At 45.0% G+C, this 19,616-nt stretch overlaps 1 protein-coding gene across 1 annotated transcript in view; it reads right to left on the bottom strand.

The window, feature by feature from the left end:
* septin12 (septin 12) overlaps window positions 1-19,616 on the bottom strand; it is a 69,797-nt gene that overhangs the window by 45,898 nt on the left and 4,283 nt on the right. The window contains exon 2 of the mRNA XM_056401220.1: window positions 8,933-10,471. Within this exon, the coding sequence (XP_056257195.1) occupies window positions 8,933-10,471 (1,539 nt within the window). The remainder of the gene's footprint in view (window positions 1-8,932; window positions 10,472-19,616) is intronic.

The following is a 19,616-nucleotide window of genomic DNA, read 5'->3' as shown; positions in this document are numbered from 1 at the left end:
AGAGGGATCATAAATCACCAGGTTTTTCCATCTGATACTAAATCACACACACCGTGGCTCTGAAGAGGTGAGATGGTCACGACAGGGCCGACTGCTGACAGTACATGACCCCCCCCCCCCCGTGGCACAAGAGGAAGGAATTTAATAACTATCTCATCATTTCTTTTCATCCTTTCACTAACTCTTCCCTTCCTCTCTGTCTCTCCTCCTCTGCTCTGTCTATCTTTCTCTTACCTGCCTCTGTCTGTCTCACATTAGAAGGATTAGACATGAATGCCGGTCCCCTGAGGCCCAGGTCCACATTACAAGGACCTGCCGATGCACATCATGGGAACACCCTCATGTGAACCATCACTAGAGAAGAGATAATCGTTAGGGATAATGGCAGCTATGTAGGTTAGGGTGGGGTGGGTATGAAAAAGGTGAAACAGAGTATGAAGAGTGGGAGCATCAGTGGTGTGATGGATCTGGAACATGCACAGACACACACACACACACATGACTGAGATTAACAGCATTCTCTGTTCAGTCTGGACCTGTATTTATCAAGGTCCTCATCATTACAAAACTTTACATTAGCAACTTATTAGTAAAAACATTAATCACTAGAAGTTTATGAAATAATTTACTCCCACTTACTCTAAACTACACGTGGTTACCCAGGTCAGTGCTCAGAGAGGATCAGCCAATCAGCTGCAAGGATTTTGCCTGATTAAAGGTCCCATATTTTACACTCATCTAGTGTTTTATTTGAAGTGTTGATCCATAAGAAGATATATTTGTGGTTTTAAGAATCAAATACCATCTCAGTGTAGTTTTACATCTCCGCCTTCAGGCTTCTCTCTGGAGTTTTATAACAACAGGTCGGTCAGCCAATCAGGAGAGAGGAGGCTCTGAGCCTCTCTTCTGATTGGCTGACTGTTTTCTGTGTTATCCAATGAAAATAAATCAGATTTCAGGTAAAAACTCAGCGTAACTAATTCCTGCAAGGCTGGATGGTGGGTCCAGGTGGGCGAGGCTTGGTGCATGGCTGAGAGCAGTGACCTTGTTGTGACATCATAAAGTTCCAGAAGTCCTGACGGCTGGTTTTAAGGCTCAGTTTCTGAACACAGGCTGTGTGCATTTCTCTGTGGACTGAGGCTTTGATACTTTCGCAGTATTAATATAGAACCTAGACCTGATCTATAATCAAACAACACATGGACATCAACCTTTGTACCATATGGACCTTTAAGAACTTAATTCTTTCAATTCATTAAAAACTGTCCTGATTGGATAAAAGTCTGTTTTTATTCAATCATGTTATTATATGTCGTGTGGTTGTCGACAATGATGAAAAAAAACCCACCTCTGGAGACAGCTGTTGGTGAGTAAAGGAATGAGGTTTGATGCTGAACTCACAACCTTTCTTCTAGATTGGTAAGTAAACAGCTGCTAATGCTAACGTTAGCTTTGTAGCAACAGCAAAACTTACAAATAGCTCCACACACACAGCGACACCCTCTTATATGAAAGGGAAAATGCACAAATGTTGTACATGTTGTACGTGGATATAAAAAAAAACAAAAAAACATTTAGTCCTGACCTCTGACGTGACCTCATCCAAGCAGGTGTGTGGAGCTTCTGATTGGAGAAGGCAAAGGGCAGTCATTTCAAAACAGCTAAACAGATTGAAAACAAATCCAAGCCAAGCCCCGCTGCAGGCGACTTGTGCTACACACACACACACACACACACACACACACACACACACACACACACACACACACACACACACACACACACACACACACAGACACACACACACAGAAATCCCCTCTTCCTTCACACATGGCTGCAGTGAGTGAGTGAGACACATCCCTGACAGGACCTGTGTTTTTCGACCCTTCAGTCTCAGGACGGTTGGCGTTCAGACTGGGACGTGTACTAACCGGTCTCTGACCAAGCAAACAGCAGCACAGCAAACGTGCGAATCCAGAGAACCATCAAACAGCATATAAAACAAGAGAGGAAGAGGAGTGAGGAGGACTTCCTCTGGACTCTCCTTCTTCATCCCCTCCTCTGCTGCGCCTCCATCTGAACACCTCGTATACACACTGTCACTGCTTCAGAGAGGGATGGGAATATTCACATAAAGAGCACACACAGCTGGCTAACACATACACACACACACACACACACACACAGCTACACAGGAGGACTTGACGTCATGAGCAGCTGCACAGTCTCACACCACACAGTCATTTACCCTCCTGTTAAACTGTTGATGTTCATATTGTCAGTGAGGAGCTGAATTCATTCTGAGCAGATTGTGGTGTTACTGGTGGGGACGGTTTTTATAGGGACTGTTTCTTCAATGAAAAGTAGTTCCAGTGAAAACTGCAGACAATTTGTTCAGTAACAAATCGCACTTTACGTTTCTGTAAATGGTCAGACACCGGAATGTAACAAAGAGAAAACATGTTCAGTTTTATTTCATTTATTTATTTTACAACTCTTTGTTTGTCTCCTTGAACGCCTCACACATACCACAATCAGCAGGTATGAGTAGCTTTTTTTAAACTCTGGTAAACCCACTAATAAAAAAACGATTGACTCCTTTTCCACTGCCTTTCTGTTCAGACTGAGGACACACACACACAACTGCAAGGACCGATATCATCACATGCACTAACAGAGCACACACACAGAGTGCACACTGGTTAAAAAAAACCAAAGAAAAATTGTGCCCATAAGACAGTTTGTCTTTTGTGTTGTTATTCACACACACTGACCCGAGTGACTCATCGCCACAGCAGTGTTTTGAAGTGGCACCTATAAAAGCCTCTGATCCACCATCTGTTGATTCTTCACCTCTCACTGCTCACACTCCTCCTGACGTGTCCTTCCTTTCTTGTTTCTTTCTGTTTCTCCCCTGTGTTTAAAATGGACGTTACTTAATTTAATGTGTGTGAGTCTTTCCAGGTCATTTTACCTGACCCTCACACCTGGAAACCGGGCCGGGGTTTGAGTCCAGGTCAGAGTCAGTCATCCGAAGTCTTTTCATGTCGGCCTGTCACCCTGCCCACTCTGCATCTGTCAGTGTCTCCACCACTGTCCATCCTGTGTGTGTGTGTGTGTGTGTGTGTGTGTGTGTGTAAGTTTGAGCCCAAACAGCCCAGGCTGAGCTAATCTTATCTGATGCAGGAAACACATTTCAGGGCCTTGAACCAAACAACTGGACAGGAAGCTGGTCTCCAATCTGAGCTGATGGGAAGGACAAACCCGTGGGCTGAAACAGCAACAAACAGAGGCAAGAGAGGAGGTTCCCTCAGGAGAAGATCTGATTGGCTGCTTCCTTCATCTGTAGTATGTGTATGCGCTGGATCACCCAAATCCCCTGATCTTTAAGACGAGCGGAGGAGAACGCAGACCTGTACGTCACAAACACTTCACCGCCCCGCTTCCTTGTCGTGGATTCATGAAGTGGATTTGGAGACTAAATCAGAGAAGCACAGGCGTCTGTTTGGCGCTTTTAACAAAGATCCAGAATCAAAGTATAATGACGTATAATGTTGTCATGGAGACAGGAGTCAGGTGCACTTCATCCTAATATTGTTTAGGGTTTTGGGCTCCTGTTGCCACTGGAGCCCAGGAAGAGTAAGTTGTTGGCCCAGGAACAGCCAATGGGGATCCAAATAAGGCAACAGATTATAAAGGCTGCCTATTCGAAAATGATTTCCAAGCAGATTTATGGAGGGTTATCGTTGATAGACATATTGACACTGGAGTGAGTGAGGATGTCTGCTCTGGCCCTCGTGTCTCTTCTTCATGTCTCTCTGTTGCGTCCTCGCTGGAGGAAGGAGGTGAGGAAGCCTCGTCAGCCCAATGGAACACACCCGGAGTTTCACAAAGGCAGGCTTTGACTGTGTCGTAGATATAACCGACAGTCAGACCTCAGAAACACTAAGTCTGAATTCATCCGCTGCACAAAGCAGTTGAGTTCTTGACAATCTTAAGACAGACTGTGGTACAATGAATTCTGGCTAAATTATGACTTTTTTCAAAATACAAAAAAAAAAAAAATTGGCCGACTGAGGAACCACGTCCACTCGCTCGGCTCCGTTGACCTCAGCGGAAAATGTCTTTAGGAAGAATCCAACAGTTACAGGGACGTATGACTTGAGGAGTGAAACAATCTTCTCTTACCAACATACAAACTTTTATAAAGAGAGAGAGAAACAGGACGACGGCTTAGACAAGTCTGTACATGACAGCTGAACAGAGAGAGAGAGTAAAATGATTAAAAGAGCAGAGGAGAGGGAGTGATGTTTATGATAATGTAATCTAATAACGCTGACTGCTCTGTATTCAGTACGGTGTTGACTGAATTAAATTATGATATCATTTTAATTCCTACAGTTTCATCACGATCTTGACCATCTGTTTTTTTTCTGCGCCGCTTTCTCCTTCTACTCTCTGACTTCTCTTTTCCTCTGTGTGTTTCTCTAAGAGCAGAGGAAGGGAGTAGAGGAAAAGGGCCCCGGGGCCACTTTTTTCTTTTCATGCTTTTTATGGGAAACAAACCCTCTGAGTGAAGCAAAAACAGTCATTTCACCGTGAACACTCATTATGGCACATTAGCCTGTTATTTAGGTGAATGTGAGTGTTCCCGTGCGCTCTCATCAATCTGGGGACGGAGATCAGACTGAGGCTGAACTCATCTAAACATCACAACGCCACACAACCCTCAAGCTGCACATTCACTCGGGAAACTGAGAACAGATCCCGGGCTGGTCCTCGTCTCCTTCACCAGACTCCTGCATCCACATGTGCAGCACATTATAACAAATATATTTCTGATAATATTCACAAATAGACATTTATTTATCCATCCCTACGTCACAGAGTGAGTCTGTTATTTTAAGACAGTGCATTATGGGTTGGTTTTACAGTCTTAGGCCTCTATTTAAACAGTCCAAAGTGCTTTCAGGGCGCGTCCATGTCTTTTTTGCTATTTTAACTCAAAACAGTCACTGCTCCAGGCGCACGGTTCACAAGGGTTGTACTTAGTTTTCTTAATTATTCATGGGAGTGTTTTGGGTGTAACATCCAATAAACCAATCACAGTTCCATCTCTACCATTCGCTTTAAAAGCCAGGCGCACTGCACCTTGGCATATTGCTATTATAATGGCACAGTGTTTCACACAGAGTTCTATCTATCTATATCAGAGTTCTTCCTCCCCTGAGCGGTTGAACATCACGATGGCAATTCTTCAAAACTCCCAAACAATTATTTCTCTTTGCCACTTGATGTGTCACATGTTAATATGGTTATGTTTTTACATCATTCTCCCTCCAGTTAAAAAACAGTCTGTGCTTGACATGGTTACAGTGCCTAAAAGGCATCATCAGCACGTTAGGTAACAGGGAACAAACACACTCCATCGTCTTGTTTACCTCCTCTGTTGTCATGTGAGAAGTCAGAGTTCAGATATGAACTGAGGAGGAAGCTGCAGTTGGATCCCTCCTCTCTCTCTCTTTCATCTCGGGGTAATTGGACTAATTCCCTGATGCGTTCGGAGGCGGGTGGGGAAAATCCCCGCAGGTGCCTTAAAACAGACGCCCTCTGTTTGTTGAAGTGCTCAGTTGAGTTTGTGAATCCGCACCAAGACAAGATTCTCATGCAAACGTCCAGGTGCCTCAGCGTATGTGTGCCACAAGTTTTGGTTCGAGCCGCTCTCCGCCTCTTTGCCTAATTTTCTATTAGCTGGTAGTTAGGGGGCGGAGTCAGACACTGCCAAGATGGTGATGGTTGGGCAGCTCACCCTGAGCTTCAAAACCGCCTCTTCAGAAACCATGCGGGTAACGTCACAGGAGGCTACGGCCATCTTTATTTACAGTCTACGGTCATCGATGGTGGCCTAGCTTCCGTGTCACATGACACAGGGGGCGCGCAGTAAAATAAAACACTCATTTCCACGTCAGGAAAGCAAAGCAACAATCACTATCACACGTTGCTGTCACCATTTCGGGTGAGTGCACAACAGCAGAACTCACGCACTTCGCCAGTGAGTACACAGTGTAGAGAGTGTACTGACTGAAGCTGGGAATCAAACTGCCAACCCTGTGATTAGTGAGAACCAGTCACAGCCACGCCCGGAGAATTAAGGTCTGAATTTATCACAACATATATATTATCAAAAATCACCCTGAATAACTCCTCCATCACAAACTCAACCGCTGTCATTTTAGTTGTTTGTTGGATGAATATTGTCACACGTTTTGTGTAAACGTGCTGCTCACACACAGAACAGTTGACTGTGTTATCAGAGGAAGCAGGAGCTAAAGGCCAGCCGGGAGGAGGTGAGTAAAAATAGCTTTAAACCCCCTGTTAGAAATTGTTAGACAAGCAAACACACAGCACAAAGACACAAGTGTGAATGTGTATGAACGGATCAATGTTTGTGTGTGTGTGTGTGTGTGTGTGTGTGTGTGTGGGTGGGTGGGTTGGGGGGGGGGGGCTGTTTTATTATATTCATGGAGGACAAAAAAGGGGAGCCAACAATAGTTCTGACATCTTTGCAGGGACCAAAAAGCTGGACCCCACATGTTTAAATAGCTGTTTGAGGGTTCAGACTTAGAGTGAGTGTGTGTGTGTGTGTGTGTGTGTGTGTGTGTGTGTGTGTGTGTGTGTGTGTGTGTGTGTGTGTGTCCAATACAACAGGAAACAGATCCAGTAGGTGTGGCTGCGACTCATCGGCAAACCTTGACTTGTCTACACCGACATGAAAACAGGAGGAAGCTCCGTGTCATCATTTGTTAAACAGACCTTTTTTACACGCACACAAACACACAAACACACACGCACGCACACACACACACACTCACCAGCCCACAACATGGAGATTGTGTTACAAATGTATCAGTCTTTCCTGACATGTTGCCTCAGGCTTTGTCAGAGTTTCCAGGCAGCAGCAGCTCTTTCTGACACATGTCCAGACAGATGTGCAGCATCTGATGCAGCAGCATAATAAGATTAGTGTAAATATTATAAACAGTGGAGAGTCACCACAGAGACGACTGTCAGCCTCTACCATCCTCTACACTGCACTTTCACTCCTGTCTCCTCCAGATGGTCTTTATACATAATCTGTTTTCCTGATCTCTACATGTGCACATTAAACTGAAAGATCACATGATTTGATTTAAAACAAATGAATAAATTCAGTATCATCGGTTTAAGTTGAAAGTAACTTAACATTAGTGGTGGGAGATACAATGAATATATTCCATGCATTGCAAATTGTTTCACGTTGGATGTAGTAAATCACTATATCGCAAACATCGAGTACAAATTGTCACATAACTGTTTTAAGATGCCGGCTCAAAATTCGCTCTTTCCCCCACCCATCCAGAAAACTCTCCTGGGTGTGTATGTGTGAAATAGTGTGAGGTGTATGTGGGGAGGCTGTGGCTCAGGAGGTAGAGCGGGTCGTCCACTAATTACAAGGTCGGTGGTTCGATCCCGCGATGCCGCATGCCGAACCCCACATTGCCCCTGATGGCTGTTCCATCATCAGTGTATGAATGTGAGTGAAAGTGGCAAGTATTGTAAAGTGTGCAAGTCCATTTACCATTTTTGTATCTGGAGTGGAGGGAACTGGAGAGTGCGAAAGAAGTGAAGCACCAAAGTGAGTTTATATGTGATCAGATATTGAAGACAGAGGTGAACAAATCGGCTCAGAGAAGAAACAGCTCTCGGTTGAATCCCTTTTTGTTGCTTTGAGCTTTTGTTTTTGTTCAGGGTCAAATTTAACTTGGTTGTGATTTCCTCTTTTTTTCTTTTTTTGTTCTAACAGAAACCACTAATGCAGTGGCCAAAACTGGCCCACCAGCAATAATATCTGGCCCGCCAGATTATTTTAACAATTTGATTTGTTTAAATCTTACAATATGAACCTGACAGTCCCACATTTAGTTATAATGTCCAAATAGAGAGTCTTCCTCCACCTGAAGATGATTATTATACTTTTATCTGTGTTGAGAGCGAATGACAGACACAAACAGTCACATCAGGACACAGTCAGTGCACAGCGCCTGGTGTTAAAAGGCGCTGTCATGGCAACAATTACCAACATAATCACTGCCTTTTTAATGATTTTGCCAACAAAATAAAAGCGTGAGGAACTTTGTGCAGCAATGCATTATTTCAAGCTATTGAGAGCTTTTAGTCTGAAAAGTTCTGACAGTAAATCAGTCAAACGTATAATATGTGACTGTGGTCCGTAGCTCCTCATGTGAACAGTAACAAGGTCAATTCAAGCTTTAAATCAATTTCTTAAATTAGCCTTTGATTATGTTCTGACCACCATCTATTGGATTAGAAAAAAACTTGTCTACCCCTGAACTAATGAATAAGCAGTAAACAAGAGTGACTGAATGCAGACAGATGCTGCAGGACTAGAATCATCATACTGCTGTGATTTCGTGCATCAAAGGGTTAAATCGTTCATTTATAAAGAGCTTTAGAGGAAATTTCAAAATATCCAGATGTCAAATCACCCAGCTGTAAACCTCCTCAGCCACAACGTGCTTCGCTGATGTTACCACTCTGCTAATTAATCAGCTGATTTCATTTGGTGCATTTACACACACACAAGAAAAAAGTAGGTCATCAGACAGATATGTTACATGCACTTCAGTAATCTGGTTACTGTAAATCTAAAACTGATTTGACTCTGATCCTGTTAATATGACAGCAGCTTATATCAACTGAATTAATCTCATTAACACTGAAAGACTTCTACTTGTTGTGGTCTTGTTGAGTGCTGTAAGTATTTTATCCATCAATGAAATCATGATCCCTCATGATCCACAGACAAACAAATACGCATACAATCACTTAAAGAGGAAATGCAGCAAATGCCAAAAAAAAAAAAACATCTTACCTTCTTGTTTCTTCTTCCCCTGTTTCCTTGAGGGCACAGTCTCAGCTGGACACTCTGCAGGTGATGACTGACCATTGCTCTGGACTGCAGGGGGCTGGGTCACAGCTGCGGGGTCAGTGACAGCAGGCCGAGAGAAGGAGGCGATCCGCTGTAAGATTGAGCCTACAGTATCTCTGGCATCACCTGGGCCAACCTCCAAAGACCGAACGGCTCTGGGACTGGAGGGGCTGGAAGGCAGGCTGGGGAGCATCTGGACAGTTTGGGGCCCGGAGAGAATCTCCAGCTGGGGGCTCTGGGCTGGAGAAAGGGGCACTGGAGAGCAACTCATCTCCGGGACAGGGATGGAGCCTTGTGAGGGAGTTGGAGAACGTGGTGAGAAAGGCAAAAAGGGATGGTGGAGGGAGAAGGGCGGGGTGTCAGAGGAACTGTCCAGGCTGCTAAGAGAGGCTGAAGGGCTGGCTGAGGTGGAGGGTGGGCTGGTGAGGTGCTGGAGGTCTCCTGTGCTCCTTGGAGGGGGCTTCGGGGGGTTGAGGTTCACGGGTCCGCCTGGAGCCTTGGTAGGAGATGTCGTTGAGGTGCTGCTCACCAAGCTGTCCAGATCCAAGGGAAACTTGTTGAGACGTGGTATCTCTTTGGCCTTGGGCTGGGGAGCCTTCAGGACCTGGGGACTCTGCTGCTGGCAGTGGTTTCTGAAGCCACCGTAGCCCTCCTCCCCAAAAGAGGTGGCATTATGAAGATGACCATTCCAGTTGGCATTAGCATTAACATACTTATGCCCTGGAGACATCCTGCCTCCACCTCCACCTGTGTGCATGCCCACCCTTCCTCCTCCTCCATCATGGATTTGGAGGTCCAGGCTTGGCATGGAGCCATGGTTGACCCCCTGAGGCTGTGGAGCACCCAGCACTATCCCCGGCCCCCGGTCCATTTCAGAGTGGAAAACACTCCCATGGGAGGAGAACTTCTTCAGGCTGTGGTTGGCACCTCCTTCTAGGTGCTGCTGTCGGAGTTGGGGCTTGGTTCGTTGGTACTCCCCCTGAGGAGGTTGGCTGGGATATGACCCAAGCTTGGTAAGAAGGGCGCCCCCGCCCCCCCCAGAGTACTCCAGGCTGGACGTGGAGCTGTGAAGGCTGTCGTTGTCGCTGCCTGGCCCGGACATCATGGAGTAACTGTTGGGGTTCAACCTGCTTTGGAAGGACGCAGCTCTGGCCACGGAGGAGCCGTTGTTGTGGATGGCTGGCTTGTTCATGGTTCCTCTGTTGAAGGACAGGCTGCTGACAACTGTACGAGACTTGAGGACCGGGCTGGGACTGGAAGTCAGGCTTATGCAGGAGTGGTGGGAAGCAGAGCCCAGGCTGTTGTTGTTGTTATTGAAGGATAACGAAGGGGACTGGCCGCCTCCTCCGCGCTCCTCATTGGCTTTACTGTGGTTGAGGAAGAAATGGGAGGAAGACGGGGAGATGGGGGTGGAGACGGGGGAAGCAGAGGAGAAGGACGGAATGTCGTCCACATCTTCAATTTCAAAGGATCTCTTCAGTGCTGCAGGTGAGAAGAAAGAAAATACAAGTCAGTAAGAAACGCTTTCCGTTCTAACACCTGACCATCACAAGCATCTTCACGTCATATGGACGTCTTTCCGGACGCAGAAGCGTTCTGTAAGACAGTGATGGACATCTAAAATGCTCCACCATCCACCATCAATTCCTGCTCTTCCTGCTACCACTGAAGATACAGCAGCATCAGAGTTTTAACCTCTTTAAATGTGGACTTGAGGAAGATGGTGGTCACATTTAACAAAGGGACACAAATGACGTGCTCCACCCTCTGGTGAAGCCTGAACTGTAACTGTAAACTGTAATGGTTCATTATGGGTAATCGTTTTATCACCGGTCTTCTCCTCTTTAAAGTTCAACCAATCTGGGGGTTTGTTTACAACCTGTCTGACTGATCATGGTTCAGAGATCTCACTGATAAACTTGGTGAGTAAAATGTTATTATCACTGCTAGAAATGAATGTCAGAGCTAATAAAACCATAGTTAGAGGTGGGTGATCTGATGATCTTATACCGTGGATGATCTTACTTTGTCATATGATCTACTTTTCAGCTGAATCACACAGATCGCCTCATTAAAAGTTTCTATATTTAGATATTTCATGTTAAAAGCTCAGTCTCTGCTAACCAGAGCATGTCAACTGTTAAACAGCTAGCCCGCTAACCGCAGCCGGAGACAGCAGTCCTTGTTCTGCTCTGCGGCCTCGGTGAGTTTGGTGTAGCAGCACATGAACCAGTTCTCCACCTGAGCAGAACAAGAAACTAATGTCCCAGACGGTTACAGTCCTTCTCCCGGACCAGAGACCGGCTGCAGGCACAAGCCGGGTTGTGACTGAACTTGCAGCTCATGAATAAATAACAATGCAGTCCAAACAAATACTCCATAGAAAGATAGATAGATACTTTATTTATAACCTAGGGGGAAATTCATGAGCTAAGCAGAAAGTGTGATTGGTTGTGACACAGGTTGTAAACAGAAGACAGCATTGTGGGCGAAGAGTGGTGGCGAGCGGACGAACATCCAAAGGAAGTGTCCAAGCGACAGAAAGAAACAAATCACAACTTCTGATGAGAACTTTCAGAAATAAAATCAGAGCAGAAACAGGATGAAACAGAGATTTGTGGGTTGAAGTGACAGGCTTTGTGTCCAGGCAACAATATGCACAGCTAGTCACGTGATCACATGAGTTCATCTAAATCTTGTGGGGAGATTCATGATTCAGATCGTGGATTGAGATCCTACCCAAAAAGACTCATATGATCTTTTGGCCAGATTGCGCACCTCTAACCGTAGTTTTACTTCATTGTAGTTTCGATTTAAATTCTCTTGCTACTGTAGGTTTGGAGTTTTTTGGAGAATTGTCACATACTGTCTCTGCAGCGGCGTGATGCAACTTTAACCTTTAGTGAACTGGTTAGTTGTGGGGACAACACACTCACAAAATAAACCTACTATCACATGGTTTGCATGAGCTGCCAGTTCACTTCATTAACATCCATAGTGTTTATCACATTTATAGCAGTTATGCAACTAAAGCCAGGAGCATGCATCTGTGACAGTGTCTGTGTGTGTGTGTGTGTGTGTGTGTGTGTGTGTGTGTGTGGATGTATACACTCTAGAGTAAGTGAATGTGTCTGTGTCTCTGCTCAGATGATCATATTAAATCTTTTTCTCCCCTTTGGCTTTCTTGCCTTTGTATGGGAGCAGTGTCCCTTTCCTCTGCTCAACACACACACACACACACACACACACACACACACACACACACACACACACACACACAAAAATGTCCTCTGTGGTACAAACACAAAGGGTGGATTGAGGTCGGGGCAGCAGTCAGGGCATCCAGTGGGGTTTTATGTTACAAGAACCAACCACTGCAACGTGACACACCATTAGAAGAAATGGGCGGGGGGTGAGTTGCATGAGGTGGGGGGTGGAGTGTGTGTGTGTGTGTGTGTTTGTGGGGGGGGGGGGGGGGGGGGGGGGGGGGCACTATACAATTATAGTGCCAAAGTGAAAGCTGGGATGTCACCCAGAGTCATCCACAGCTGTTACCTACAGTATCTTTGAGGAATTTACACCTAAATATCTCTAATACCGAGTGAACTGAAGGACAGAGCTACAAACTTCAGTTGTAATATGCCACTGTTGTTTCTTTAAAGGTGAGAAGTTCTGCAACACACACACACACACACACACACACGGCAGAGCACTCACACTTTAACATGAGGTGAGAGTGAGTGTGTGTGCACTGCTCAGATTAGTGAGCTGAGGTGTAATTACAGGACTCCTCTCTTGTCATTAAGACTCAGAGTCTGTGTGTTGTATGACCAGATCAGTGACCAGTGCTACACACATACACACACACACACTGAGACACACACACACACACACACACACACACACACACACACACTGACACACACACTATCACTAACGTTAGCCTTTGAGCTGCTGTCTTTACTCGCTGTTTAGAAACAGATAAAAAACAGACTGAAGTCTGAAGTTGGCAACACAAACATTTTGATGATTTCATCTTCAATTAACAACCAAAATCACACATTTACACCACTGTTATGGAGCTGGTGGAGACCAAACACAGAGCTAAAGGAAAGGGAACACTGGACTCAGACTCATCAGGTGACACAAACACATGGATCCTCATGTTGCAAAAGCACTGGGAAAGAGAAAAATAGTCTGATTAGAGAAGTAATTATCTAAAGTGAGAGAATAACAATGAACCGTCACAGAATCTGGCAGCTGCTGTTTCCCCAACACTGCTCAGTGATCAGGATGGTGGGACTCTCCGCAGTGACCTAGGATTCAGTACAAGATAAGTGAAGACAGACGTTTGGTGGCATTACATGGATGTGTGTGCTAAAGTAACTAAAGTATGAACTGATTCATTTAAAGAAATACATGATGAAGATGATCACTGGCACACCCAGCCTGATGTCACACACCTACAGTAGCTGGTTCAGCTCCTACCTGAGCAGCTAATGGCTCACAGCCTCTGTGGGCTCCGGGCAGGCTGGGGAGCGGTGTGTGTGTGTGTGTGTGTGTGTGTGTGTGTGTTGGGGGGAGGGCTACGTCGACTCGACTAGGTTCGCTGAGGCTACAAGTGTGAACCTGCCCTCTGAGAGAAAGATAAGGAGTCCTGGTATCAGGTAATTTCTGGCACCCTGTCAAACGCTGGGGAAATAATTACGGTGGCAGTGGTACGCCCCGTCTCCGCTCTGTTCTACATGTGTGTGTGTGTGTGTGTGTGTGTGTGTGTGTGTGTGTGTGTGTGTGTGCCGTCTACGTTATGCTCCACTCCCTCTGTTCTCACTGTTGTGCAGACCCTAATCCCCTCCTCTTACACAATACCTCTTCAATCTGATAAAGAGAGATGCTCAAACTCTCTCTGTCTCTCTCTCACACAAGTGTTTTTTGTCACCACTCAGCTAAGTTAGTCAGGGGAAGTGTATTTTTAATATTTGAATGAAACCAAATATGACTGACTGGTCTGTAAATCAGCCATGGTTGATAGAAGTTCTGTAAATACAATAAATTATCTCCTAAAGGTGGAGTAAGTGATTCTAATCTAATACAGTTTTTTTTATCAAATTTAGTTTTCCCAGAAATCAATTTTGCTCTGCTACTAGCTACTGCTAGCTAGCTACTGCTTTGGAGCAGAGAAGAAGAATTGATTTTTGGGAAATAGTGCCATGTTAGCTGAGGTCACTCATATATATGGCTGTTACAAAGGGTTTAACCTGAGGCATGCCATACAACAACCACAGCAACCATATCACATACAGCTGTTGAAAATCTTTTTTAAACTTCCTCTCCGGTCATGTTTTAAATCCTCTGCTATGATTCATATTTTGTCTAACATGGTTTTCACTCATAAACTTAGGGCTGAATCTACTCTCACTTCCTGATTGAGAAATGTGGATCAGGCCTTGAGCCCCGCCCACCACCTGCTGTCTCCAGGTGGACAGGTGAGAGAGCAGAGAGTATCAAGATGGTTAGAGGAGGAAACATCAGAGAGACTCAGCCACATGTTTGAGCCTCAGTCAGACTCAGACTCCACAGGAGTGTCTCCTTAATTCGCGCCCCTACGGCGGCAGGCGTACCGGACCTTGGTTTTCATTGTGACAATAATAAACATGCGGACGGTACAGACAGTGGCATGCCTTCCTTTGTCGCCATGGTTACTATAATAACGGTCATGGCTTGGTTAGGTTTATGAAATGATTGTGATTTGGGTTAAAATAAGTACTTCCTCAACCTACACAATCTTTGTTGTCATGGTTACAATAATAACAGCTAGTTTCACATGGGAATCGAACACCGCTCTCCTGTGTCATATCCGTCCATCCACCACAACCTCCTCCTGACGTGGACTTTGTCTCTCTTTATACTACAACACCGCACTTTTCCCTTTGCTCTTGTCATAATTACTACGACCACTAGATGTCGCCTAGCAACAAAACGTAACTATGGGTCGTAATAACCTGCTGCACAGACGACCTGTGGGCTCGTTTTGAGGACAGTCTCAATTAACGGGTTCTGTTTAAACCTCTTCTGTCCTGGGCAATAAGAGGAGAACCTCCTCCGGCGATGACACAAAAGTACATTTTATTTACATAATGAAGTGAACGTGCGAAAGGTAAAGGTCTTTGCTGTGAGGTCTGTTAACAGTGGGAAGTGAGGAGACGTAGTTATTGCAGCTTTTGGCAAAAGGCCAGAACCAAGAGAAAAAAAAAACATGGAACAACTGGCCTCCAGTTCAGCTGGTCAGGATCACATTCCCCCCAAGAGGAAACCGATGCTGTGTGTGTGTGTGTGTCTGCGTGTGTGCTTATTCATGTGCCCCTATCCTCAAAAAAAACCAAATGTTCTTTGTACATTAGAAAGATGAGATAACTTCTACTTATTCTACAAACACACTGAAGAGGTGAAAGGCAGCACTTCCTGTCCAGGCTCATATTCACTGGGCTCTGACGCCTGTTTGTCAAGTGCAGATGTGACAAATGACAAAATGTGACCAAAGGCTCCGTTAAACTTTCTCGTTGGGGTCGCAAAAATCACAAGTCATAATTTATTATTAGGTGCCATTTTAATATACATTTTTTAGTAATAATGATACTGTAGACCATTTAATATTATTTCATTTTCAAAAACAACCAGCTCACAATAAAGTCTAATAGACAGACCAAACAGATTCTGCATTTAAGAGGGCAGAGAGAGAAAAGATGAACAGAGACACCGACCGTACATCACTCCTCATGTCAACATCGCATGGAGGAGGAATCAGTTTTCTGCAGGGGGGGGAACTAAAACAAGGGGGGGGGGGTTGTATGACAGGTGGTCTACATGTGGTTAGTGACAGCGTGGTGTGTGAATTACTTAATCTTGAGGTAGTTTCCGTCCCTGTTAAAAAAAAAATTCAGTTGACGACAGTTTTTCAGTTAACATGATCGACCATTCACAAGCACTGTGCACGTAACTCGCTGCCAGTTCATGTGAAGCCTGAAGTTTTATGTTGGATACATATGAAGTGATCAGTAGTGACAGATGAGACTTTATGTGATGAACAATTTTAAATAGCCATTCATTTCTTAGGCACATTACAAACTACAGCTCCCAGTAAGTTGCGCTGTAACTGTTGGTTTCTCCCCAGTTCATGATGTCTGAGTGAGTCTTGTGTTAATGTCATTGTTGTGACTTTGTGGCTGTAATCTGTGCTCTGTTTGTCACTTTCTGTTCTGCTGGTTCACACTTGTGACATGTGACCTGAGTTTTATTACAGGTAAATGAAAATAGAAATATTAAATAAAAAAATAACATTAGAAAAGTATCACACAACTCATGGGTAAGTTTATGTTGCGGGGGCAAGTTTTCAGTCAGTCCTGTGGACACACAACGTGAGGGGATGCTGAGTCTGGGCTTGTCCGTGTACCCCCCCACCCCCACCGCCACCCCCCCCACCCCCACAGCCACCTCCCCCAACCGGCACATTCCACCAAATTGTCTGACGGACAAGACAAGCATGTGCACTGACACGTGTGAACATGCACGCACAAAACACACACACACACACACACAAAATGAGGTGGCGAAAGTAAAATGCAAAAAAAAAAAAAAAACCTATACGATACCACACACACACACACACACACACACACACGTGATACATGAATGAACAAACACATTACAACAACTTCCACTTACTAAAGGCACATCTGGAAGACACATTCCAAGCAGCCGTTTGCAATGTTATAACACTGTAAATAACACAGTGCCTGAGGACACACACACACACACACACATACACACACACAGACTCAGACACACACACACATACACACACCTTGCGCTTACATCACTGTATTTCAGATGTCTGGCTATTTGCCTCTTAAGCACCTGTTGCCTGAAAACATTAGACAGAAGCTGGAGTCTATTAAAGGGACAGTGCGTCCAAAGTTTAACTGCCACTGCTTCATGTCTGTGTTGAGACAGAACAGTGGTAACAGGCAGATACACCCCCCCACCCCACCCCACCCCACCCCCCCACCCACAGATTCACTGAGACAAGCTGCTGAAACATCAGCTGACATTCACATAGAGGAACCTAGTGGAAGATTTAGATGATTGACATCAGTTGAGTTCATTGGAGATGGCTGTTTTCAGAGTCTTCATACTTTCCCTGCCTTAATAGTTTTGTCTCTGTTCTCTCATTGGCTCATTAGAACTGATCCAGGATCCATTGAGGGTCTGACAGCTCCAGACATGTCTGAGCACCAGGCAGCCGGCACTGATGTTCTGCCAAATTCTGATCCATTATGGAGGAATGACTTGGCAGCAAGCCACCTCAAGTGCCACCTGTGTGTGTGTGTGTGTGTGTGTGTGTGTGTGTGTGTACAAAGGAAAATTTAGCCTGATGACGGGGAAACACTTGTTCTTGAGGTCAAGGGAAAGTGTTTACGCAACATACAAGTGTGTGTGTGTGTTCATGTGCTTTACAACACACACACACACATTCTATTTCTATGATTTTATTTTTTATTCATGCACAGCTCAGACGTCCACCATTAAACAGAAAACACACACTGATGTGTTGACTGTTGCGCTCCACTGCGTTAATGCAGACTGGAATGTCAGAGGGGACCAGCACTTGTCATGAGCAAAGACAACGGGGTGTTTGTGTGTGTGTGTGTGTGTGTGTGTGTGTGTGTGTGTGTGTGTATGGTCACTGGGTCAGTAAGTCATGGGACCCTCTCTGATCTTTGCAGGGTTCGTGCCCTGCTGCAGTGCAGTACCAGGATGTGACAGGGCTGGGAGGGGCAGCTCTCAGCCCTCCTGACCTCCTCTAATCTCCAATGTCATCCGAAGGCCGGGACGCCCTCCTGCCTCTCCCTTCAATCAACTGTACACCTTCCACCTAGTCTGCTGATTCTCACAAGTGACCCCAGATTGTTATTGTCAGAATAAGCTGGGCTCATTATTTGCCATGTTAGTGGTAATATCCATGTTCTAGGACTTGATTGTTGCCTGCACGTCCACAGGTTTTCAACCGCAAATATCTGCATATTAATGATAGAGGACACGGTCAAGTGCAGCACACTGGTGACTTCATGTAGCTTTCTACCAGTCAACATGAGTCGCTCACACTGAACTGAACAGACAGCCGATCCTGTTTCTTTACAGCACACACACACTGACACTGAGAAATAAGACGGTTGTGAAGAGAAAACAATGGCTGTAGTGGCTTTTTCCCATAGACTGTAAATAAAAACCACTCCTCCAACCTGAACAACCACACAGGGTGTTTTTCTTCAACCCTGTTGACATGGTTACCATAGTAAACACGAGAGTGGCCTACCAACCTTTGTCACAATGGTAACTATTATAACGGACATGGCTAGGTTGGGTTTAGTAAGAGATCTTCATTTGGGTTAAATGAAGTACTTCCTTAACGTTAGTTACAGTAGTAACAACATGGTTAACTTTGTCGAACACTCATGGTTATAGAAACAAGATAAACAGCTACTTTGACATGGGAATCGAACACCGCTCTCCTGTGTCATATTCATCCATCCACCACAACCTCCTCCTGACGAGGACTTCATCTCTCTTTATGTAACCGCACCTTTCCCTTCGCTCCTGTCATCATTACTGCAACCACTAGATGTCGCCTAGCAACAAAACGTAACTATGGGTCATAATAACCTGCTGCACAGATGACTTATGGGCTCGTATTTTCCAGGAGGATAGTGTAGTAAATAAAGATGGACGTAGCCACTGTGACGTCGCACACAGGTTTCTGAAGAGCGGTTTTGAAGCTCAGAGTGAGCTGCTCCACAGTTGCCATCTTGGCAGAGCCTGACTCCGCCCCTAACTCCCAGCTAATCCAAAAATGGGCAAAGAGGTGGGGTTTGTGTGGAGCCGAGACTTTGCTGCATGCCAGTTTATGGCAAGAATACGCTCACCCATCTGTCACTCATAGAGGCCACGCCCCTCAATTATACAGAACTTTAAGCCTAATAAAATATAAGCGAGACTCTAGTGGTCATTAGAGAAACTGCAGTTTTTGGTATTTCAGTGTTCCCTTCATTTTTCAACCTCTGAGGTTGATGCTTGGTTTTTACACATTTTTTTTTTTTACTATCCAAAGGCTTTTATTATGTCCTGCCACAATTAGGACTGGGCATCATTCAAAACTTTTCAATATCAGTACTGATACTGAGACCTTGACTTCAATTCTTATCGATCATTTTTTCGATATCACTTTTATCAAAGAAAATTATAACACACATCACAGTACAAATGTAAGTTTTAGTTTAGTTTTATTTTGAAGCTCAGTCTCTTTACTCACTCAGATTAAATCACCAGCATTATTAGATCCTGGTCCAAGTATGCTGCATGCTGATTGGCTCACTGAGGCTGATGAGATTTACTCATTTACTCCTGAGCTATAGAATAACAAGGCTAATGGCACACTCGGGCACAAATCCTCTAGGCAGGCGAGTCCCGGGTTCGACTCCCGGCCGGCCAGACTCTTGGCTGCATGTCATTCCCCTTCTCTCTGTCCCATTTCCTGTCACTCTCCACTATCCTGTCAACTAATAAAGGCATA

Source organism: Seriola aureovittata, chromosome 17 (genome assembly GCF_021018895.1).
Source record: "Seriola aureovittata isolate HTS-2021-v1 ecotype China chromosome 17, ASM2101889v1, whole genome shotgun sequence".
In the NCBI taxonomy this organism is placed as follows: domain Eukaryota; kingdom Metazoa; phylum Chordata; class Actinopteri; order Carangiformes; family Carangidae; genus Seriola; species Seriola aureovittata.
The sequence above is the reverse complement of the archived record's forward strand: the minus strand, read 5'-3'. Positions and strand labels throughout refer to the sequence as shown.